Here is a 25,645-nt window from a genome sequence, read left to right as displayed (position 1 = left end):
CATCATACAACACTAATTAATATCTGATTTTTTTTAGCTCTTTTTAAAAATTGAAAGTTCGTCAAATATCTGTGTGGCTAATGTGGTTATTTATGTTGTTGCAGTGATAGGTATAATGCTGTTTAGAGACTATTCGCTCACAAAGTGTAGGTGAGTGGCCATCTTTCTTGAGCAGTGGCCTGCACTTTGTTGATTCCTTAGTGCAGAATGTATCTCCTGGTTCTTAGGTATATTGGGAGATAAACTCAAGTCTTATGAAGCATGGAGTTGGAGACATTTTTAAAAAAAAATCTCATTTCAAGTGTTGTGGTGAGAATCAAGTCTAGCACCAACACACAAGTCAGTATAGAGCAAAAACAGGTCAGTAATGTGAAGTAAAAAAAAAAAAAAACCTTTATACTTGTGATGGTGAAACGGATATGATAATGTTATCAGTGTTATGTTAGAAGAAAGGGCATGTTTATATGAATAAATATTTTTTGGTAAAGTAGTAGTGATTGGAGCACCAAACTGTCAAACATAATTTCAGAGTTGCATTGAAGAGGTTTCCCCAGGATAATTTCCATGTGTTTAAAATTGGAAACCATCCAGTCTGATGCCAATTGCCAGTTCTGTGCCTTCACAGTTCTTGTGTAGCATTGTCCTGTAAGATTTGGGGCAGTATATTTCAGTTTATTGAGCAATTATTGAAACGTGGTATGACACCCACGAGTCACTCCTTAATTAACATCTGAACCTTAAAGTGCAAGACTGTTATTTTCAAAAGCATTCCTGCAAGTTTGTAGGGATATGTTTTTTTATTTTATTAATATTCACTTAATATTTCTTCATCCGGCAATCTGTTTTATAATTTTGCTTTGATGCAGTAAGGTGCACCAGCAAAAGAAATTAAACTACTTAAATAAGATGTTGCTACCAGACCTGGCTTGAGTAGGTCATTCCCAAACCCAACAAACTAAAAAGGGTTTCCTGCTTTGCACAGGGTCTGATAATACAGTAATATCAAGACTAGTAGCTGTGCAGCATTAATTCACATCAACATTACATTAAAGAAGAAATATAAAAATAATAAGAGCAGTTCTTTTCCATGCAGTAACATAATGTAGTCATCCTTTGCTCTTTGCCACCACTTGCATGCCCGAAAGTTGCCCTGTTAAATCAAACCAACATTTATGTGCAACATCAACTATGGCACAACAGGAAAGACACTTTCTTACTGCTATAGGCATCAGTGGATCCTCAACCAATGTCCGGTTTCTGCACCTTCTTATTTGTGTCTGTGTTTAATATAGTTGCATTCTATTTTCTAATAGAATTTTTTAAAATTGTGCACTCTTGCTTGTTTGCAGCAAGATTGTCTTTGAATTTAAAATTCAGTTTATTTTTGAATGCTAAAAATAACGTGTAACTGTAGTAGCCCACTTTCATTGTCAAGGTGAGGAGCTCAACAACACGGGAAAAATTTCTAGTAGGACTGCTTCTCCACATTAGTTGATTTGAGTATGTATGCTGAGTTAGGATGCCAATTTGAAAGAAGTTACAGGGGGATGGATGTGTCTGCTTCAGCTGCGCAGGAGGGCCTAAAGATTCTCCAGGAGGGAGGTGAAGACTCTGGCAGATGACTGAATAATCTGCTCTGTTCAACTCAGTGGTTGTTGATTTGAAATAATCATACTTAAAATGATATCCTGGGTTAGATGTCAGCGATAACAAGATATAAGACAACATGCACTTGAATGATATACAAAAGTTACCAAAACCAGTAAAACTTACCTCTGGTAATTGCTGGTGCTAGTCATAACATTGTAATAAAACAAAGCAGCCTGAAAAAGAGAGTTGATGGGGGTATGAGCAAATTGTACTACTGTATATATTATTGTTCGCATTGCATTGCTTTTAATAGGTTTACTTTACATAGCTGCAGAAAATACAGTGGCAATAACAAGAACTGAAATGAAGAAATCCAATTTTCTTTTCATGCACTTTATTGCTTCCACGTAAACAATCAAAAAACTGTAGCCATCTTCAATTTAAAAGCAAAATGTTTTTCTGTTTTCATTAAGAAAAGAAGCAGATTTTTCCTCACACAAGTAGCATATTAGACCAAACATCTATATTTGGACTGAATCAGTGAAAACAAAGACATAGTGAAGAATTTTAAGGAATTAGTTCTTTACAAGTAATAACATACTTGCTCAGGTGTCCAGTTTTTCTGATTGAGGCTTTGAAGATCAATGTTGCTTCCAGTAAAAAACAGTGAAGAAAGTGGGATTAAGCTGGCCAAATTAGCAGGAACATTTTGCAGTACTACATTTGATGATGGGTTGGCAGCAATGACCTGCAAGTTAGAGGAGTTTGTTACAACACGTCACTGCATGGAAAATATATTCATGTATCCCTTTAGGATATATCAAACGGTAAAAACCATCCCTGCACCCAGCAGTCTGTATTTTCCAGAACATTTTTTGGCATATCTGTCATATCACTAGGTTCAGATGACACATTTGTTTCATCCTTTCGCCTCTCTTTTTTAATTGTTCAGTTACTCCAACCACCCATTTCGACAGACTTTAATGTTGCCCTTTAATCTTTCACTAGGTTAATGTCCAGAGACTCACAGAGTTATAACATCTAAAAGTCCCCAACTGTTTAGTAATTATGAAAAATATTCTATATTGGTTAGTGGTACGTTTATTGTGCCCTACAAATCATTTTTTGTGCGACAGAGACAAACAGAAAAAAAACAGAATTTAACTGGTTCTTTTAAAGAAGCATGTTATAGTTAGTGTGTGCTATACTCACCTTATTAACAAACAACTGCTGAATGACCTGTGGTGCAAGCAACAAGTTTTCTACAAAAGTTGCATTTTGTATGGCACCAAGGACAGCTGCAGAATTAATATTCTTAATTGCAGATGTGGTCAGTCCTTGTGTTAAAGTTCCAAGTGCTATCAGTTGGTTGTCAGAATTTACCTATGAATACAAATGCTAAGTAATTTAGAAACTTGAAATTGCAATTTAATAATATTTATATTTCATGAATAAGTTAGGTAGAGGTAACCTAAGAGAAAAAGTGTCCCAAAACCCTGAAGATAAGCTTGCTTGCCATTATACATCTAACGTGATGAGGCTTATCCAATGAGATAAGGGTTACAATGGGGTCATGAAAGTACCACAGTGAGACAGTAACACACTATAATCAATAAAACTACCAGATGAAAAATACATTTGAATGTAACGGTTGTTTAAACAGATCTGTAAAAGGCGCACAAGTTTACTGAAATTCATTTATTTTAAACTGAAAAATTTCACTGTTATAAATTTGTTGCTTTTTACCAAATGCACTGCAGGAGTTACAATTAAAAATAAGTAAATGTTTTAGAAAGGAAGTAATACCTGGTAGCCACTTGAAAGTAGTTTCTGAATTATTTCCTTGGCTTGCTCTTGACTCCAGTTTGGCACTTGATTCAAAATGCTGACTGACTGAAGTATGACACTTGGGTCTGTTTGTAAAATCTGAGTGACAGTTAGGTAAGAGCTCTGCGTCCCCATCAAAGCGATAACATCTGCAGTGACGTTTGGAATGTTTCCAGCCATAGATGACAAAAACTGAAGGAAAAAAATATATCAGAAGAGGGGATTATTTTTTGAAGTTACTCATTTATAATTTACCTGGAGTGAGTTGTTGTCCATTGTTGAACTAAATATTTTATAGATCTTTGCAATGAACGTCAAGATCCATCAGGTATCGCAGTGGTGTAGTGTAAAGCACTGCTGTGACTGCTTCAGGGACCAGGGTTTGATTCATGACCTGGTCATAATTTTTGTGGAATCTGCACATGGGTATCCATATAAATCCATCCATCCATTATCCAACCCGCTATATCCAAACTACAGGGTCACGGGGGTCTGCTGGAGCCAGTCCCAGCCAACACAGGGCGCAAGGCAGGAAACAAACCCCGGGCAGGGCTCTAGCCCACAGCAGGGCACACACACACACACACACATACACTAGGGACAATGTAGAATCGCCAATGCACCCAACCTGCATGTCTTTGGGCTGTGGGAGGAAACTGAAGTACCCGGAGGAAATCCACGCAGAAACGGGGAGAATATGCAAACTCCATGCAGGGAGGATCCGGGAAGCAAACCCAGGTCTCCTAACTGCGAGGCAGCAGCGCTACCCACTGTGCCACCCTATCCATATAAATTCACTTTGTATTTTCTGTGTACCTGTCACTTACTAAAGATGTGAGATTTCAGTTTGATTTCTGACTCCTAGTGAACTTTGTGTGATTGTGTGTGAAACTCTTATCTTGCCTTGGTATTCCATTCACCTTGCATCCAGTGCTGGCAATAAACAGTAATTTCCAACACCCAACTGACCATGTAAAAGGAAAAAAACTGGGTTGAGGAAATTAATAGATATCAGTATGCAAATGTATGCTATTTTGACAGATGACCTTGCCCCTGTACTATATATGATTTCCTGTGAGATACAAATGTGAATATTATATTCTGAAGAATTATTGTTAGATTTTATACAAAGAATTAATTTTGAATCAGTAGATTGAGTGCAAATATCAAGAAAGACAGCAAAGAGTTTCCATAAGCAGCAGATGGCCAGTTTTGTTAAATAAACAAAGCTATCCACACTGATGCCCACCAGATCAAGATCAGATACTTCCATAGTGTTGGCCAAATTGCATCTGGCAAGTATGTTAAAGATGCCCTTTTTACTAAATACCTTTAATTGCTACTTTGTATGTGAATTTTGACTCTGGAATCAAATGGACATGGTAATGTCTACTATATTGGATACCAGATTGAAGGTCATTAATGGGATGTGGATTATGTGCTGTGTAAAGTGGAAAAGAGAAAACAGTTCTATGGAGAGCTGGAAAAAATGGAAGACAGGGTAAAGTTAGGACACCAAGGTTGGTATTATCAAATAATATACAGTACATGGTCACTTTCACCTTTCAGCTTCTGTTCCTAGGGTTTCAATTCACAGAATGGATGCTATGTGGTACTATTCCTCTCCTAAGTTTTCCTAAGAGTTCCCATTGCTTCAAATGAAAAGTGAAAAACTAAATTACTCTCTGCCACTTTGGTCAAATTAGTAGTTTTAGTCATATTTAGGCATTGATGCTTTTTATTTGTCAAATGAGATATTAGGCAGAGAGACATGGAATCAAAAATCACAAAAATATCTTTATTGAAATCTGTATGCAGTATATTGTGTTTTCCTGAGAACAATGTTTTAGACTGTGTCTTTTTGTTCTACTGTAAAACAAAGTGGTAAGCATAATGTGAGCCTCAGGTAATAAATATAACATTCTTACCACTAACAATACACTAAACAAGTATTTTTGTTCATGAATTTACATTTTCATCATCACTGCAGCTTATTTTCTCAAACAGTTTTGATAAATGTTTTAAGTGTGGCTTGATGTTCTATTTACAATGTGTAATGGTGGTGTTACACTAAAACGCAGTGTTACACTGTTTAATACTGACAGCATTTATATGGTAGATTTTTTTTATATTTCCTATTCAGTTGCTTTTGAGAAAACAAAGCTACAACACATTTTAAGATGAAAATTTTACTGAAAGGAAGTGCTGATTTTCTAGCAAAGTCTTGTCAGTGACATTTAATGGGGACATTCTTATGGCATCAAACATTCCTGATCCATTTATCCATCACCAGAATGTTGCACAAGTATATCAAAGGCCGCAACAGGTTATAACAAGGGGTCTCCTCAGTTCCCAGATGTTTATGGACTGCTGTTAAGAACTGATGCTACACAGGGTTAAACAAGGCCCTGTCCCAACTTTTTTTGAGACATAGTAAAATGTGTCACTTTTAATATTTGATATGTTTTCTGTGTTCTATTCTGAATAAAATATGGCTTTATGAGATTTGCATATCATTGCATTCTATTGTTATTTACATTTTACACAGCGTTTAAACTTTTTTGGATTTGGGGTTGTTTGTTGTAATGCTGCAAGAAGTAGGGAGCAGATAAGAAGACACATGCCTGAACATTAGTTAATTAGGGTCAGTAAGAACACACCATTAATGCCAGGCAGTTTCTTTCTAACAGAGAGCAGTCGATAGTTCCAAATAGGAGACAGGAGATCATGTTGCATGGAAAAAGAAGTGAACACCTTAAAAGGTATATACATTTAAAGAAATTGAATTGTATTTTTATTAACAATCTGAAAACATTTAGGAAATCCAGGTTTTACTACACCACTAATTCAGCAAAGCAAATAAAAACATATTCTGTATATACTAATTGAACAGTATGAGCAAAGAACATATGTGTAAGTGATTTTTCTTTCACGTGAATTGTAGTCTACTAAATGTGAAACAGGAATAATATACTTTAACTGTCTGATATACATTGATTCCATTTTTAACGGTTTCTACTGACATTTCATTCTTATTTCAGTGCCATATTGGTACAAATATTCAGAGACCTGGACTCAAATTCTGGTCCACGTGTGAAGATGGCATGTTCTCTATATGTCCACAGTTTATTTCAATTTATTCTGTTTTCATCATACAAATCAAAGACATTCAGATTTTTTTGCACTGCAATAGTGTTAATACATGTGACCTCTGACGGAGTTGAACATTATCCAGGGTTGTGCACTATGCTGTACCTGGCATTGCTATATTGGAATAAGTGGGCTCATTAAACCTATAAATGGATGAACAAATGTTTCTGTGTTTTTCATATTACTTTGTGAAAAATGTTGCCTTAAAAAGTGTTATGAAAACAAGATGCAAAGGGTTATTTTGACTGTTTTTATACATTTTGAATTGTACTGTTTATCCTTACAGAACTACAGTAATAAGTAATAAAGAAAAACACAAACATTTTGACATGATTGAGAATGACAGAAATTTTAATTTCTCATTTTATAGTATTCAAATAAATATTTAGGACTCACCAAATCAATTCTAACAATACAGCATGTTAACTTGGTTTCAGTGTAGATTTTTGAAACTAGAAGCATTTCTAATACGAGTCAACATTAAGGGTCAAAGTTACCAATATACAGTAAAACAAAGATTAGTTCTGGATTCTTACCTTAGTGAACAGTGAAGTATTGCAGTTTTCAATGAGCTTTGCTGACGAAAGTGCAATATTTCCTGAATTCACTGATGACAGGATACTATTAATTGGAGCATAACAAAGAAGAGCATCTGGGAGCCTAAAAACAGGACATCATTGTAATATAATGTTGTGGTTGTCTGCAGCTAGCACAGTGTATATTGTAGTGCAACAATCTTAACAGCATGGGACTTCATTACAGTATTTTCTAAACGTTTTAAGGCAGTTTACTGTTGTATTTTATAGATGTGCATATTACTTACTTGGAGCACAAATATATTAAAGTAGGTATAAGCAGCTTAAAACACCTTTTCAATCAAATCTTGCTTTTCTGAGTTTGTCCAAAATATAGTATAGTTAATGGTCTTTGCATTGTTTTGATCAACCTGCTTGTGGTAATATTACATATGAGAGACACTGAACATGATGGCATGCTTTCTGTAAATTGGATGCAGGCTGATATTTCCATGTGCATTGTGACAGGCGCCTGGCGTCCATGCCCAGTCGGGACGCCCCTGCACACTGTATTCAGGGGGAGCAGCCCTGGACAGTGCAATACCTCCCCCTGGACGCTAGATGGCCGCCCCCCTGGCCTGGTGAGGTGCCTCGGTTTCCCACAGGGCTCCCTGGGAATTGGAGTTGGGGGCAGCCCTGTTGGGTCCCGCAGGTACCGCCAGGGGGTGCTGTGTTTGGGACTCCTGAGCCCGTATGGGCAGCAGCTTCATCACACCTGGAAGTTCCGCCAGATCTTGGTGATCAAACACCTGGAGCACTTCCAGGTGACCTATAAAACGATCTAGTGACCACCACTCATCGGCCAGAGTCGGGTGGAGGAAGACAAGGTTGTGAGGGAGGAGTGTTTGTGATTGTGCTGCACTGGTGGTTACTGGTGCTTGGGACTGTGTTGTGGCTGGGGGGATTACGGGGAAGACGTGCCCTCCAGCTGAAGAAGAATAAAAAAGCATTTTATTTTACACGTGCCTCCAGTGTCCAATCTGTGTCGGGTCAGGCGCTATATAGTGCCATTTACAGCATTTAATATAAGGGAATTTAAAGGTTAGCTGATTGCATAATATAGAATACGGAAATTAAAATATTTTAGACACGAAACACCCTGAAATTCTGTCGCAAAATGTTCTTGCCTTGTTTAGGGTTTATTTCTCATAGTTCAGGATTTTCCTTTTGTTTTTATTATTGACTCCATAGACCTTTTGCCACTTTCACCAGTGGAATACTTATAATGATGTAGATGCAGTGCAATACGCAAAAGGACCTTAGGCTCCAGCATACATATCAAGTATTTATTGATGAATATTTGACTTTTTAAATTTGTTTTGCAATCAGTTCTACTTCATTGAGTCCCTTTCATGGAAAACATTTTAACAAAGTGCTTGACAAAGTTACAAGAGAATGCATGAAATTTATAAAAAAAAAAAAAAAAAAGAAATAGTGAAAGCAGGAAAGTTGCATATCTTGGGTACAGTATGAGTAATATAAAAAGGTAAAGAATGAGGCAAAAGACTATTTCTCAATATAGATGGCCTCTGTACCTTTAAAATACCGTATAAAACTGATTTTGTTTTTATCTTTTACCAAATTTGAAATGGCTTTGCAAATCAGTGTTAAAGACACAACATAAAATAGAAGTGTGATCCTGTGGTATCCTAAATATAGCTAAAGTAATATAAGTGGACCAGAATGGAAATCCCTGATTGCATCACATGTCCATCAGAACATTTAAGCTACATTGTGAGTGAGCACTAAAGATGGTTCCTTTCTTTTTTCTTTTTTAAAGAGCTGAAATAAGAGCACTGTACGAAAGCTGCCACTCAGTGTCACATGGGAGCAACACCACATACAGAGTCATTTACATATTCAAAGTGAATACTAAACACTAAATTTAAACCATAAAGATTTGGAATATATAATTACTTACTTTGTTAAGTTAAAATTTGGTCTTTCTGCAAAAAGTAGAGAAGTGTAAAATTCCAGTACATCTTTAGATATGGATGTATTATTGAAGAGGTTCAGATTTAGTTTATTTGTTGTGAAGTTCGTAAGCTAAAAGTGGAACAATATGAGATCATTAAAAAGAAGGTAGAAAGCGAAGAAATTGATATATATATATATATATATATATATATATATATATATATATATATATATATATATATATATATATATATATATATATATATATATACACACAAACACACACACATATTATATACGCTGCTCAAAAAAATTTAAGGAAAATTTTGAAAAACACATCAGATTTCAATGGGGAAAAAAATCATGCTGGATATCTACACTGATATGGACTGGGTAATGTGTTATGAACGAAAGGATGCCACATCGTTTGATGGAAATGAAAATTATCAACCTAGAGGGCTGAATTCAAAGACACCCTGAAAATAAAAGTGAAAAAATGATGTGGCAGGCTAGTCCATTTTTCCAAAATTTCATTGCAGCAACTCAAAATCATACCCAGTAGTTTGTATGGCCCCCATGTGCTTGTATGGATGTCTGACAATGTTGGGACATGGTCCTAATGAGGCGATGGATGGTGTCCTGGGGATCTCCTCCCAAATCTGGACTACATGAGGCCAGGCATTGTTGTGCACCAGGAGGAATCCAGGACCCACTGCACCAGCATTGGGTCTGACAATGGGTCCAAGGATTTCATCCCGATACCTAATGGCAATCAAGGTGCTGCTGTCTAGCCTGTAGATGTCTGTGTGTCCCTCCATGGATATGCTTCCCCACACCGGTCATGCTAAATGATGTTACAGGCAGCATAACGTTCTCCATGGCTTCTCCAGACCCTTTCATGTCTGTCACATGTGCTCAGGATGAACCTTCTCTCATCTCTGAAAAGCACCGGGCGCCAGTGGTGGATCTGCCAATTCTGGTGTTCTATGGCAAATGCCAATCAAGCTTCAGAGTGCCGGGCAGTGAGCACAGGGCCCACTAGAGGATGTTGGGCCCTCAGGCCACTCTCATGAAGTCTGTTTCTGATTGTTTGGTCAGAGACATTCACACCAGTGGCCTGCTGGAGTTCATTTTGTAGGGCTCTGGCAGTGCTTATCCTGTTCCTCCTTGCCCAAAGGAGCATGTACCGGTCCTGCTGATGGGTTAAGGACCTTCTACGGCCCTATCCAGCTCTGCTAGAGTAACTGCCTGCCTCCTGGAATCTCCTCCATGCCCTTCAGACTGTGCTGGGAGACACAGCAAACCTTCTGGCAATGGCACATAATGATGTGCCATCCTGGAGAAGTTGGATTACCTGTGCAACCAATGTAGGGTTCAGGTATCACTTCATGCTACCAGTAGTGACACTGACCGTAGCCAAATGCAAAACTAGTGAAAAAACAGATGAGGAACGAAAAATGTCAGTGGCCTCCACCTATCAGACCATTCATTCCTGTTTTGAGGTCATCTCATTGTTGCCCCTCTAGTGTACCTGTTGTTAATGTCATTAACACCAAAGCAGCTGAAACTGATTCACAACCCTCTCTGCTACTTGACTGACCAGATCAATAGCCCAAAAGTTTCATTGACTTGACTCTGATTAAAAAGTGTTCCTTCAATTTTGGTTGAGCATATATTTTCTTATACATCTCTCAAATTTTCATTATCAATACTTTCTGCAGTATCTGCAGGCATAAAGTGGGTACTGTATGGGTTTTTTATCCTACAAACTGTAATACAATGCATCATAGAATTATAGATAACAGTTAATGATGCTTATATTTTTCATTGCTACCTAATCATTTATTCAGCATTATTATTAAAGAGGATCATATCCATTGTTTGAAAAGTGTAAACTATTCTTGACTGAGAAATTTGCTTATAACAAAGAGGTCAATCAAATTGCCAGAGTGTCCACTTTGCTCTGTGTTTTTCAGGTTTGCCAAATATTACTGATGTCATAAATATCTAAAAGAAATTATTTCAAAGAAAAAAAGCAGCTTCAAAAATGTATTTAATAGTTTTTGGCATGGGAATGTGAAATGAATACCAGGTGACACAGACTGAACATTTTACAGCCAAAAGATACCAAATAATGGCAGGTTAATATCTTCAGGATAATCAATACAAAAACAGCTGACAATTCTAGTTATCTTTTAAAAACCAAACTTTTAAGTAATAAAATACTTTTAAAATGAATTTGCAATACGCACCGTTTCATTAGAAGCAAATAATTCAAGATCATTCTTGCTTGTGTAGATAACAAAGTTCCCAAGATAATTAGCAAACCAAGCTGTAGAGTTCAGTAGTGGATTGGTGTAATCATAGCACTTGGGCAGTGTTCCTTTGGGTGAAAAATAAGAAAAGCAGTTGAAAATGATTAAACTACAACAATTAAAAAAATGTTCAATTATTAAGCCGCCATATGACCAACTAGGATACTGTTATATGTAATTTCTCTAACAGTTGTTGCATTAATTTTTCATCATTCTATAAATATTGCATGTCTGTTCATTTTACCATTTAACCTGTATCCAAATACATTACCAAGTAGATGCAGACTTTGATAAAACAGGCACTAAGATTATACATTAAACTACCTCAAAACAGCAACATTTTCCTTTCGTACTCACACTTTAAGTCATGCAAAGTTGTGTGAATATTTATTTTAAAAGTCTCTTGAATCCCTTCCATACATGAACCCATATTTAATTTTCTTTTTTCTACTTGTTTGAATGAGACTAATGTATTTAGAATATAGTAGGAATTGTATCTAACCACATAATTTCAATGTGCAGTAGTCTAACACACTACTGTATACTACTCTTCTGAAATATATTAAATATGTTAAGTAAATATAAAATGTTTTACCTAGAGTAAGATACTTTTTAATCATATTATACACATCACTTGGCTGAAGATAGGTAAGCGTACTGGACCCAAGAAGTGAAATTCTGCAAGAGACATAGTAAAGTTAATATTCATTTACCTAGAATTAGATGTTTTATAGTCATCATGTTGGTTAATACTTCAAAATGTTTATTTTATCTTAAATAGGATTTGAAATTCAAGTTGCTCTGGTTACAGAGTAATTTAGTGATGTTTTGGTTACCATGGTCTAAAGGCTGACTTAATGGTACCTCACTAGAATACTAAAGCAATTGCCCTAGATAAAGAATGAAGGCCATTCAAGAAACAATATCTCCATCAGCAAGCAGGGGAGTGGAGAGTCCTAGCAACATATTTCTTTGGGATTAGACATTTATTTAAAGTAAGAAAACCTATGGGAGCTACTACAGACATGAAGTTCAGTTCTGAAACCTGCATTGAATAGAAATTACATGCACTGGCCAGGAGGAGTTTCTAGTAGGTTATATTGCAGCTCCTGTTACTTAAATCAATATTCAACAAAAATTTTAAAAGACAATTTTAGTGACAAAAGTCCAGATTGACCTTGTTATCTATGAAAGAATAATCAGCTAGACAGCCCTGGAGGCCAAAGAAAATTTTATTATAAATAATAGCTTATAAATTTAGTTATTGTTTCCTAAAAATTACAAACAGCTTTTTGTTGCTTCTCTTTTTTCTGTTTCCTTCTTACATTTTACTAAATGCAGGGCATGTGGCATTCAGTGTGGCATTTAAGAAATTCAAATTAAGGAATCCAATATAGGGCTTTAATCTCCCAAACCAGAAATTCAGTTCACTGTCATTGTTTGTGAGAATGGCAGTAGGCCAGGCAGCAGTCAGAATAGCAGTTTTGATATTGTTCGGTAAGCTGGCCTGTTTAAGAAAAAAAAAAAAGAAATTAGAATTGGTATAAAATATAATGGCACAGAGTCTGTATCAATATATTTAAGTAGAAAAATTCAGTTTGGTTTTGGATTGATTTCTCTAGTGTATGTGGGCAAGCTGGAAGAGTAACAGCATATATCCAGATAAAACTGAACAGAATCTGGTATTTAGAAACCATCAGTCAAACTGTTTAGTGGTCTCATTGCAGTGGACTTGTATAGGCACTGTTTAATAGTTTGAAATTCTCAGTTTAAATTAAGATAAAAGTAATAATAAAAAAGTAAAAGTTTGATACCATGTTGCATTGTAACTGAAGATAATAAATATTCTATAATATATAAGGACTTTTGATTCTCGGCTGTGACCCTAGGAAAAAGTATCAATAATTAAACTAAAAGATTTATTTAATACACAGTACAAAAGGACTATGAATTAGATTAGAGGAGAAGCCTGGCAGAGTGAGGGTTCACCATCTTTGCATTTTGGGAGCTCCGTTTAAAAAAACAAAAACCTGTGTTTCCCAAACATTTAAAAAGCAATTTCTTGAACAACCTGTAAACAAGAAAATGAATTCTTAAAAGAAAAACCATAAGAATAAAGAGTATTTCCTGTATGCCTGTTTTTGCCAAGTTTTTTTTTTTTATTAAATAAGTTTAAATACTTTACATTATAAATGAGATTTAACAAATGATAAATGCCAGTGCAAATAATAATTTGTCTTAAAGAGGGACATTTATATTTGTGCACTCATCACCAAGTGGCTAATATAACAATTGACAATGTGAAAGAAAAGTGGAATTTGCCTCTTACAACATTTGTTATTGAGAACAAAACACAAATCTTTGGTAATCTTTGTTAACTCTGGAAAGAAATGTAAAATAAATGTGCAATTTCTGTTCTGGCATATTACATGTAAAAGCAACAAAATAACTTTGTGTTCAATTCAAACTGGAAGTTCAGCCACCTAGTTAAGGAATTAGTTTAAAAAAGAAACAGAATATACAGTGTCATTCTGTGTTCAAGTTTAGGAGGACTGTTCTAAAGGTAGGCAGCAAAAGACTAGTTGTATTTCAGCACAAAATAAATGAAAGTAGTCATTGTAAGAGATATCCACTAGAGGGTACTATTTACATATAGTTGCCTATTCCTGGCGCCTACTCTTAAATATTCCAAAAATTGATACATGGAACAACCATCTTTTTGATTTCAGAGAAGAAATAAATATAAATTGATAGGTAACGATTGTGCTTTTTTCAGAATGTCTTCTCCTTGGTACTGTATTTTTGGCATTTTGATATTTTTATTGTAAATATTTATACAATCATTGTTTGTCATGATTAAAGCTCAAAACAGGTCTCGCTTCCTTTTGCTCTTTAATGTGATATATGAGCAGTACTTGGTGATCTAATCTTTGGATGTTACATTTATTTGAAAAGTTAATTCTTGGTGAAAAGTAATAATTGTGATGGTCTCACCTGCGATGTTGCATTGTTAAACCGATCAATAAATCTTGCTAGATTTGTGTAGTTCAAAATCTTGAGGAACAGGCTTGTGTCATCAATTACTCCTGGGACACTGAGAAATATACTTAGTTGAGCAGGTGATATCGTGTTCATCAGCTGTTAAAGACATTCAAAAAATCAGTTTAATAGTCAGTCAGTCAGCCAGCCAGCCACTATATCCTAACACAGGGTCATGGGGGGTCTGCTGGAGCCTATCCCAGCCAACACTAGGCGCAAGGCAGGAACAAACCCCAGACAGGGCAGTTGAAAGCAAATTTTAAGTACTAGTAAAAATTACAAAAAGTAGTATTATTACAAGATATGTTACACAATGAGGGAAGTGTCACTTTAGGACTCTAAATTGGATGTTAAAGCATAGTACAGTACAATATACAAGATTTCCTAACTAAATCATATATTATCAAAAGTCATAAATCATATATTGATCAGGAAATATTATTTCCATTGATTTTGAAACATGCACAATTTATATTATGCAATACAATTCAATGTAAATCTGACAGAGTAACTAGACAGATTAGACTCTTAGTATCTGCACTTTCTAGACGTATACAATAGTGCTTGCTCCATGTAACAGTCAGTGTTCTTGTAGTCAAGAAGCTAGCATGCAGCTTGTAAACTAGCCTAGCAGTACCATAAGATTCCCGTACAAACATGTTAACAATATATTTATTGTTAAACTATTAACTATTTAAAAACATAATCAAATGATTTTATGGTGTACTGTAGATTATAAATGATATTTTTTCATTTATTATACATATAATGGTCAATAGCAGAGTGTTTTTTGTTACAGTAATCATTGCTTTTTATATTGTTTTCTGTTCTTTGCCAGAATTGGTACTGCTTTGTCACTTTAGATTTTTTTCTTGTTAATAAAATTTTATTACAAAAAAGGAAAATATGTTTTTAAACAAAGGTTTGAGTCCATTCAGCATGGGAGTTGGGGTGCAGCATCTCGTCTAGTTTTTTGTTTAATTAAATTCACATACAATGGGGCAAAAAAGGAAATTTAATTTTAGGGGAATGAAAGACTTTGTGATTACCTGGGGCAACTGTGATGGTGGAACAATTGAAAAGAAACCTGACAAAGTCAGGAAGGTACTGAAATTGCCCAAAGTGTTATTTAGATACACAAGAAAGTTGCCACCTTTGTAGCGACACAAAGGTTGTGGAACTGTGGGAAAAAAATGGAAAAAAAGTAAGAAAGATAGTAAATCACCACTCAATACAATTATTTCAGTGCTTACTGTTAAGTATATTATGACAGTAATAAATCATTTTTATTTTACCAGTTTATATAGAAAGCTGTAGTATACAGTATATTTAATAAAACTATAAATGATATACATAGAAAATGCTGTAAATCATTATTAAAGAAAAAACACTGTGAATAACTCAAATATTTTTTGTTTATGCGATATAATTTTCCTGGCTGGTAGTAAAATGCAATTTAATGCATGTCTTTTAAAATCATAATTTCAAGTATTTAAAATATGAGTCGTCGCTCCTGTCTTCCTGTGTGGTATATATTGATTGTTTTCCTCCAAAAATGTTTATTTCAGCAAAAGTAAGTCAAAAAAGAAAGTGCTTCTATTATAATAAATGTATTATGTTCTATTTTTAAACATGTATTTAATAGTAACAAAAACCTGCTATACAATGGAACATTTATTGTTACAAGCCTTTAACTACCGCATGCAATGTTCAGAAACCTTTCTATGTGCAATATATCATATCTGTAAGCATCAAACATCAGCACCTACCAGTTAGTGAAATCAAGATGTTCTTGTAGATTTCGCTTTGGACTGTAACATTAAGCATATATTTGATGGAGCCCAACACATTTTGGCTGAAAATGAAAAGGACAGGATAATTTATAAATACACTTCTATGTATTTAAAACACTGTTATCTGGAATGAAAAGGGTGAATATTTTTTGCTTCATACAAAATTCATAATGTCCACTTGACTGCATCAGATATTAAACTGGAGTTGGTTTAATAGTATGGAATTGCAATGTTTTCTTTTTCTCTTGAATGTCTTACAATAATGAATGTATGTAATGTAATACAAGTATTATTACAGTATACAATATCTGTACAATTTTCAGACATCGTACACCATTAAGAAAAACTAATCAATATATTATCTTCCACCATCTTTTAGTTTCTGAAATTTGTTCTTGTTTCATAACTGTTTAAAAGCATAAGTTCAATGCATTAGACTAAAATACTGTCCAGGGTTAGCTTCTGCCCAGTGTTGCTAAAATGTTTTTACTTCTTGTGACCTAGCACAAAATAAGTGGTTCCAGAAAATGGGGGGATAATAAAAGATTTCAGTCTTTTTTACTTTTTTTTTTTACAAATACATCTTTAAATGCAATAAGTAAAATATGTTCTCACAGTTCTTGGGTTGCCTGACAAGACAGGTTGAAGGCTGGATTAAAGAGAAGAGACACTTGGCTTTGTGTTAGAGCAGGTAGCAATGGTGAAAGCCTTTGATTGATCCACAACAGAAACTTTGTAATATTTAGACGTGCGGGAGCATTGAAGACTTTAGTGAGAACCACCTGTAGCAAGTCTGTCTTTATAACCATTGAGAAATCACTGTTGGCCTGTCAAACAAACAAGTGAAATATTTATAATCTAACATGTAACTGGTCATTTTTTTTTCAAGAAGTACAAAAATGTGGCTGAAATGGAATTTTTACTGCACATAGAGTGCAGATTTAAATTTCTTAAACGTTATTACAATTAAAATGTTTTCACCATTTAAATCCAATTTAAAATGATTACTATTATTTTGCACCATTTCTAATAGCCCCATGGCAAATGTTTAGAGAGATCCAATTGATCAAAAGATTAATTTAGAAGACATTAATGTAATATATACTTGTTGTAGAATATCTTTCTAAGTTACAGCTCAAAAGCCCTTAAACAGAGTTCTCACAAGTCATTTCACATTTTCAAACTTTCTGTTTTTGTTTTATCTTAAGAATGCTACTCCACTAAACTATTTAAGTACTGCTTCACACACTATACCTGAACAGCGGGAGAGAAGACATCAAAGAATTTGCCAAATCTGGAGACGCGTACGATTGACATTACATTGTTGACATCTTCAGAGCTCTTCAGATCTCCGGGAATTGCGGAAAACTGAGCAAGCTGTGTCACAGTCATAAGGTCTAGAACATCAAACTGAAGAGAAAAATAAAATCACTTAATATGATCTAATATATGATAGACATAATTGTGTTTAACAGTATTAGGTGAAAAATATAGTATATTAGTATAGGACATTTCATTCACAGGAGAAAATACAAATTTATTTAACTAAACCCATCCACAATTGAAAGCCATGGTCAGTTTCAAGAAGCAGTATCGGCAGTGGCCAATTAATTACACTTTTTAAATCCTGACTAGTGTTTTGTATGAAACAGTATGAAGAATATCATTCATAAAGAAATCTTTTTTGGTGCTATGAGGTTAAAAAAAGAATCGGCAGACATTTTGCAGTACCAGATATTCCCGACCTACTGTTTCATAACATCATACTTCTTTTTGCCTGGAGAGCTGGGGTATGGTAGCTAACCACTGCTTTTGTACATAAAATGTTATAAAGTGAAATTTTCCTTTGTTTGGATGATATTTATTTTATTTAAAAAAAAAAAAAAAGATTTTGAGTAGATATCTTTGTAGTATATAACTAACTTTTTAATTTCAAAAAAGTTAGGAACCCACTGTGTTCAAGCAAACAGTTGATGTTAAAAATGTCAGTCAATTTGACTGGACAATTTCTAAAATGTTAATAAGCCTATAGAAAAAAAATCCTTTTCAAGAAAAAATATTGCCTAAAATTCAAATTTCTGTACATCTTAACACTAAAAAACATGTTGCTGGGACAGGGTCCTCTTATTTCTACTGTATAGCCTTTCATTATTTTTGGCCCATTTCTGGTTTAAGGAGAGTATTAGTACACAGGAGTAACAATATTTACTGCCCTACTGCTGAAGTCAATATGTAAGGGAGGGTTTCTTCGTCTCCTTTGACCACACCTACAGTATATGCAGATATGCCTATACTCTCAGTCACCTGCTCTTCCAACAATACTTACCTGTATTTGCAAGATTCTGAGCCCCTTAATATTTCAGAAACACTTGTGATGAAATGTGTAGGAAAAAATAAAATTAACTGATTTTTTATTTATAAAATACTTATTTATATATTATTTATATACATTAATTTTATTTGCATTGTTCCTGTTGACATAATTTAAATACCTTTGTTCACTGTATTTTGATGTAAGCAAGTCATTTAAATAAAAATAAAAAATACAAATATGGAGGTTATTGTTAATGTCTCACAATAGGATTGAATTTTGTTACTAGCTTTCTTTGAAACTTACCGCTGTGAAATTACTATTCAGGGCAGTAAAATCCATGTATGAAGCGAAGACGCTGAAATTACCAAAATTTCTGATAAGCCAATCTCTGTTGTTCAATGACTGACTCACACAAGAGGTCCCTGTGGGGAGTAAAATAAACAAACTAAAGATGATCTACATTATTCAGAAATTTCTAAATGACATTTGTTTATCCCAATATAATCATAAAATGGTATAAATATTAACAGTGACCTGGCTAAATATTAATACAACCACTAACTGTGTGTTATTTATTTAACATTCAGTATTTTTCAAACTTCTGATGCTATTCCTCTCATCTTAAAAATAGGACAGGTTTAAAGGTGGTTGCCAGTATGCAAAATGAAGCTGCACTTTTTTGTAATCACTCAAATATATAAATATTGCTAGATATCTTATTATTCTAAACAGTTTGCCATTTAATTTGAAAGCAATCTAAATTTACGCAGTCAATTTTACTATATTTGTCATAAGAGAGAGACAGAGACAGACAGAGAGAGAGAGGGGCTGCACTAATACAGCTAATCCAAAAATTGAGTATTATCATGAGAAGTCCATATTTCACCCTCTTAAACATAAAATAAACAAAATACAAAATTTTTGATGGAAACTGTAACATCAAAATTGCTTGCCATTCCCCTTTGTCAAAATATTGTCAAACAATTACACAGCTTTACAAAATACTGCTGTCTACTACATGACTAGGTAAATTTTTTCTCATCTTATGGCCAAAGTACTCAATTTTCCTTGGCAAATTGCTTAATTAAATGTTTCATGATGACTGAGCATTTGTAACAGCATGTTCATTAGACATCTTTGCTGTTGATTTTATTTTTAATACACAGCTGTAACACTGCATAGTAAAGAACACTATCTTTAGCTCCATAAGCTTGCCAGAGTTTATCCTTCACATTCGTATGATGCTATAGTCCAACTAAGGCCTTCAATAACAATACTTTTGTGGACAAGGTAAGTTCACCTAGTTTAATGTTATCTGCAGAATTGCAATGTAATTGTATTTTTATCTAGATATTTTATATAAAGTAAAAAGATTAATAGTCCAAGCTGTAATCCCAGAAAGATTTGCATTTTAACATCACCTAATTCTGAAAAGGTTTCTTTCACCATAGCCTAATCTTTTCTGTGCTTCAGCCAGATTTGCACTCTAAGGTACATAGCACCTTGAATTCTACATTGTTGTTGTTCATTCATTAGTGTTCCTTGCAATATCTTATGAAACACTTTTAAGAAAAAAAAAATTGTATGTTGCTTCTTAATAAAAATTCTAGGCTAGGATATTACTGAAATATGGTCTCTCCCTTCTAAACTGACTATAATACTTATGTTGACTAATACGCCTACATTAAAGTGTTGCTCAGCCATGTCTTTTGCAGTTGCTTAAAATCATTTTCCTGTAATACATGTTAAACTAATTGATAGTTAATATGATTAGCCTGACCCCCATTTTCATATAATGGGACAGTGGTTGTTAGCTTCCAGTTTTAGGAATTTACCCAGTATGTAATGATTTTTGGGGGTTAAATGTTAAGCATTTACGTCTGTAATCATTAGCTTCCAGCTTTGGGATAAAGTTATTTGGGCCCAGGTATTTATTTGAATTAATGTATTTTAATTTTACATCTGTTATCTCTAAAAACTTTAGCTTTTAAGTAGACTTGGTAGGTTTCTACCTTCCACAGTTGAAGATTTTAATTTTAAGAAAAATACAGCTCCCCATACATAAGTCCAGCACACAGCACATGTTTATCAAAAGTGGGAAACGTTTTTCCCTTGTTTCCCTCCACTGCAGCACAGTGCCAACAAGCATCAAATACAAAGTCCCTTTCTTCTTGTCTCTTCTGCCTCCAATCCTCCCACAGCAAGTTTTGTCCATATCCTCCCAACTCTGGCTCCCCGAATGGAATGAGGCAGCCCCTGTTATAAAGCACCCCGAAGTGTTCCAGGTGTTTCACAATCTCCTCCTGGCAACACTTCCGGGTGTGGTGGCAGTCCTACTACCTGGTGGTGGCCACGTTCCCTGGCAGTGTTGAGCTTCCATGCTCCAACCCCGTGGTACCATAGCAAGCCAAAGGGGCTGCCCTCTGTCATCCCAGGGTGAGAATTGCCCCATCCAAGCTCATTCCCCCAGTTCTTCCCTTAGGAAGGCATCCCAGCTGTCCATCTCAACACGCCATCTTCCTTGAGAGTTTTGTCACAGTGAAAATGTTTAAAGGACTAATTAGGGTTACCTTTTGCATTTGCTACTACTTATATGTAATTTCCCTTTGACTTTATGTGCAAGTAAACCCTCTAGTTACTACTTGATTTATATGATTTATATAGCTGGCTTTCTTCTTGATTTTTTTTAACTGTTAACTCACCTCAGTAATTCTTTTAAATATACTATTAAGTTTCTAAATTAATAAAAATATATATTAGGATATTAGAAAAAATTCGATGAGAGTAGGCCATTCAGTCTCCTAAACCTTGCCAATCCAATCCAGCTAATTTCTCCAAAGTAACATAAAGCTGTTTTGAAGGTCCCTAAAGTTGTACTCTTCGCCTGAAATTTCTCTTAAGATATTCTGTTTGAAAAGAAAAAAAAACTGTGTGAAATTTAATCCTGTTGCCATGTTTCTGTTGAAGAACTGATTTTAAAATAACAGCCTGGGTTCACTGTATTAATTCCCTTCAGAACTTTAACCTCTTAATTTCAGTTTGCTTAAACGGAAAAGGTGTAACTGCTTGAATCTTTCCTCAAAGCTCATACCCTGCAGCAAGGTTATTATAGTTTTGCCTTTTTATATTAGTTTTTATTTCTGTATTTTTTTCTGACCTTACTTGGAAATTCAGTTTAGTTGTAGTTTTCCTTCATTTCTGTATTTTTAGTTTTAATTCAGTTTTTATTTCACAAAGATATTTCTATTTTATTTTTATGTCTATTAGTTTCAGTTTTAGTTTAGTAACTATGGCATGGTTGGGATGCAAGGCAGGAAAAATCCATGATATGCAATATGTATGATATGGCTGATAAAAGAATATGATATTTCAACTATCAATTTTAAAAAAGAGAGAAGCATTGAAAAAAGGGGGACAAATATTTTAAAATATTATTCTGCTACTGGATTATTTTCACAATATCTGAGCTGTGAATATGAACTAAAAGAGACAAATGAATCAATTTACAATAAATACAAAACACATTAGTATATTTAGTTTTGCCAACTCAGGAATTTTACAGTTCGCATTACTTAGTTGTAAAACAACATTTTTAAAGCAAAAGTGATTCGTCAGTAACAATATACTGATCTTGTGTGATGACCTAGTCAGTCTCTTGGATCAGTGTCATTTTGCTTTCAAAACTCAGGAGTGGTCTCCCCTATAGACTTTCTCGCATACATAGATATATGGGTTGGATATTTGTGGAGTAAACCACAAGACAATGATTTTTATATTATTGTATGAGGGACGTTCAAAAAGTTCTTGCACTGTTATATTTTTGTTGGAAATAGTGATGACAGGAGGAGTAGTAATTAGGCATTAAAAAGTTGGTATAACTATGGGAAAATTGCATCGCAAACAAAGGTGACTATGTACAACAGTGATGTAATTTGTTTTTGAAATTCTTAATAAATAGAGTTAAAAAAAGTACGTAAACTTTTTCAATGTCCCTCGTACGTTAAAGAACCATCAACAAAAAATCTAATTAATAATTTGTTGAATAATTATTGTATCAGTAAAGTTGAATAAATCGGACTCTCAGCTGCATGAATAAAAAATGAGTATTCAGGTAAAGTGTCTCTTCCGGTGGATGGATTTGGCACAAAAGTTTATACAGATCTACAATTTTGGTGTAACAACCACATGCCAAATATCATCCATCTATCTCATTGCATTTTGGAGTTATCGTGTTTATACACACACAGACACACACAGACATAATTCAAAAATGTGGTATTTTTGGACTCAGGGAGGACTTAAACGTCAAGATTTATCAAAAGCTAAAGGTCGAACTTTTTCTTGATTACTATACTTTCTATATACGAGAAAGTAAAAAAATATTTCTCCTGTGCGAAGTGGCAGGTGAATTACTGTCAACAAAAAGCATGCACCTGAGAAGTAAACTGAAACATTATTCATTTTAGATTTATCTGTCATTGCAGCAAAGGTTTTGGTGACCAGCACATTCCGATTTCGGAATTGCATCTTGACATATAACAAGCACAAACAAAAGTGGCACAGTAAACCGCTTTCTTTTTCACATGCTTTACGTGCCCATAGTCAGCTCGCTCTGTCACCGCAAATGTTGTGTGCACACCGGCCCTCCTTCACCAGCTGCTGTTCACTGAATGTATGAATATATGCGGGCGGCTCGTGGTGGATGACTTTCTGTTTTAGAGTTATACTGCTTTTTTTTTTCTTTTGCCCAATACAGAGTTATTTTTTATTGCTTATACATTTTTGAACTTGTCCGGCAAGATGTAAAATATTTTTATACCTGGTCTACTATTCATCTGTCTACAGTTCTTGACTGTCCCCATATTTACATTATTATCCCAGTTTAACAATTTTAGACTTTGCAACATCTGCTTGAAATTCGCCAAAATAAAGACAAACTTAACATTTTTAGTTTTTGCATGTCAAAACCTCTGCCAAAGCCCTATGAAATGAATTATATTATGGTCATCCAACCATTATCCAACCCGCAATATCCTAACTACAGGGTCACGGGGGTCTGTTGGAGCCAATCCCAGCCAACACAGGGCACAGGGCAGGAAACAAAGCCCGGGCAGGGTGCCAGCCCACCACAGGGCACACACTAGGGACAATTTAGAATCGACAATGCACCTGCATGTCTTTGGACTGTGGGAGGAAACCGGAGCAAACCCATGCAGACACTGGGAGAACATGCAAACTCCATGCAGGGAGGACCCGGCAAGCAAACCCAGGTCTCCTAACTGCGAGGCAGCAGCGCTACCCACTGCGCCACCGTGCCGCTCTATTATGGTCACTATACCCTAATAGTTCAATCACTACAACCCCTTTAATTTTATCCTACAAAATGCTAAATCCAGACAGGCTCCTTGTCCCATGTTATGTGTAATAACTCCTGCTCATCTAATCCTCTATTTGATCAATTAAAATCCACCATGACTATACGCTATTTACCCCTCTAAAGTTGCCTTTGTATATTATTAAAAAAATGGACATTGAATCTACCATTTGTAAAAGAGACTCTATAACACACCCCTAAGATAAGGCCTGTACACACAATGCTTTCTGATCAAATCCAGACTTCATAACTAAGATGTGGCTGGACAATTGAAGAGGATGCACATTTAAATTCTGTTCTACATAAATGTCATCTCTTCATCTTTTCAATTTTGCCTGTCCTTTGTAAAAAAAAAAAAAAAAAAAAAAAAAAACCAAACTGAATAAAACAATAATAATAATAATAAACTGGCTATATTATTATTATTATTATTATCTGACATTTAAGGAATACCTTTCCAAAGCAATATAAAGATTTTATGAATAGACATTAACTTTAATAAACAATATGACTTATACAAGTATAATTTATAAGAACAATTTTTTTTCCAGTAAATTTAGCTTATTTGCTTTGTTATACCTGAGCCATTTTCTTCAGCTGCTGTTCCTTTTAAATACTCGACCAATACCTGGGTCAGTTCATCTTGTTCAGTGGTGGACATTTGGTTATATACTCTGTTAAGCCCCTGAATACTGCAAAAAAATGTGGATTAGCTATCAATTAATTTACAACATCATTCATTAATTACATTTCTAAACCTGCTTATTTCAATACAGGATTACAAAGGGCCAGAACCAATGTCGGCAGATGCATGGCAGGAACAAGTTTGGAATGGCATGCTAATTTTTCCCAGTACATACTCTTCCACATTTACTCATCAGCTTAGTCTGAGTTACCAGTCAAACTAATCAGTATATCTTGGAAATGTGGGAGTAAATACACTGCACAGAGAAATCACAGGAACATGGTGAGAAAATGCAAAATAGACAGAGACAGTGAATTTGAACTCAGGACTCTGAAGCTGTGTGGCAGAAGTGCTAACCACACTATTTATAACAAAAACATTCAGCACATATAAAATAAAATGTGAAATTATTTTTTATGCATTCAAATTACTGTATTAGATTAGTGATTTATTAAAGTGAATTATTAATTCTAGCTACTTATAATACTGGTTTTCAATTAATATATATTCCAGGAATACAATTTGCTTACATTGCTTGATAGTCTGTGCAGCTAATCCCTGTGGTCGCAATAGTAAGCATTGTTGCATTCATGCTAGAAAGAACTGGAATAAGATAAACTTGAAACCACTGATCCCATTCAGAGTGGCCAAAGTCTGGAAAATGTAGGCTGATGATGTCGAATGTCCTATACATCATTACATCTCTCACAGCAGAGTTGGTGATACTGATATTCTAAAAAAAAAAAAGCAAAGCAGAAACATTGAGGTCTATATCAGACTTCTTTGCTAAATTAAATTTCACTACACTATGTAGTTAAATAACTGTCAAATCAAATCCAAAACAACAATCTAAATCATGAAGTTGTTTTAAACTAATAGCATATTATCCTTAATGATCAATAAAGTTGTTCAGAAATTGGTAGTTGTGACTAAAGGCATATTACTTGGATCAGGTTTTGCAGATATTTAATTCATAAATATGACAGGCAAAAAAAAAATCAGACATCAATATCCCAGTATGCAATCTGTTTATGTTGCCTTATCAGCTTTGATTAACAATACCTTA

General features: G+C 34.7%; 1 protein-coding gene across 1 annotated transcript in view; it reads right to left on the bottom strand.

Annotated features, from left to right (window-relative positions):
* LOC120542660 overlaps positions 1 to 25,331 on the bottom strand; it is a 43,498-nt gene extending 18,167 nt beyond the window's left edge. Inside the window, exons 1-17 of the mRNA XM_039775259.1 lie at positions 25,110 to 25,331; positions 24,474 to 24,586; positions 18,824 to 18,942; positions 17,461 to 17,616; positions 16,822 to 17,033; positions 16,183 to 16,268; positions 15,463 to 15,593; positions 14,369 to 14,512; positions 12,700 to 12,881; positions 11,970 to 12,052; positions 11,312 to 11,442; positions 9,064 to 9,188; positions 7,104 to 7,227; positions 3,397 to 3,609; positions 2,803 to 2,973; positions 2,192 to 2,338; positions 1,774 to 1,823 (exon numbers count right to left, since the gene is read on the bottom strand). Of these exons, the coding sequence (XP_039631193.1) occupies positions 1,774 to 1,823; positions 2,192 to 2,338; positions 2,803 to 2,973; positions 3,397 to 3,609; positions 7,104 to 7,227; positions 9,064 to 9,188; positions 11,312 to 11,442; positions 11,970 to 12,052; positions 12,700 to 12,881; positions 14,369 to 14,512; positions 15,463 to 15,593; positions 16,183 to 16,268; positions 16,822 to 17,033; positions 17,461 to 17,616; positions 18,824 to 18,942; positions 24,474 to 24,586; positions 25,110 to 25,276 (2,354 nt within the window). The 5' untranslated portion in view covers positions 25,277 to 25,331. The remainder of the gene's footprint in view (positions 1 to 1,773; positions 1,824 to 2,191; positions 2,339 to 2,802; positions 2,974 to 3,396; positions 3,610 to 7,103; positions 7,228 to 9,063; positions 9,189 to 11,311; positions 11,443 to 11,969; positions 12,053 to 12,699; positions 12,882 to 14,368; positions 14,513 to 15,462; positions 15,594 to 16,182; positions 16,269 to 16,821; positions 17,034 to 17,460; positions 17,617 to 18,823; positions 18,943 to 24,473; positions 24,587 to 25,109) is intronic.
* Positions 25,332 to 25,645: the final 314 nt, after the last annotated feature.

Source organism: Polypterus senegalus, chromosome 13 (genome assembly GCF_016835505.1).
Source record: "Polypterus senegalus isolate Bchr_013 chromosome 13, ASM1683550v1, whole genome shotgun sequence".
In the NCBI taxonomy this organism is placed as follows: Eukaryota; Metazoa; Chordata; class Cladistia; order Polypteriformes; family Polypteridae; genus Polypterus; species Polypterus senegalus.
This window is presented reverse-complemented; position numbering and strand designations above follow the sequence as displayed.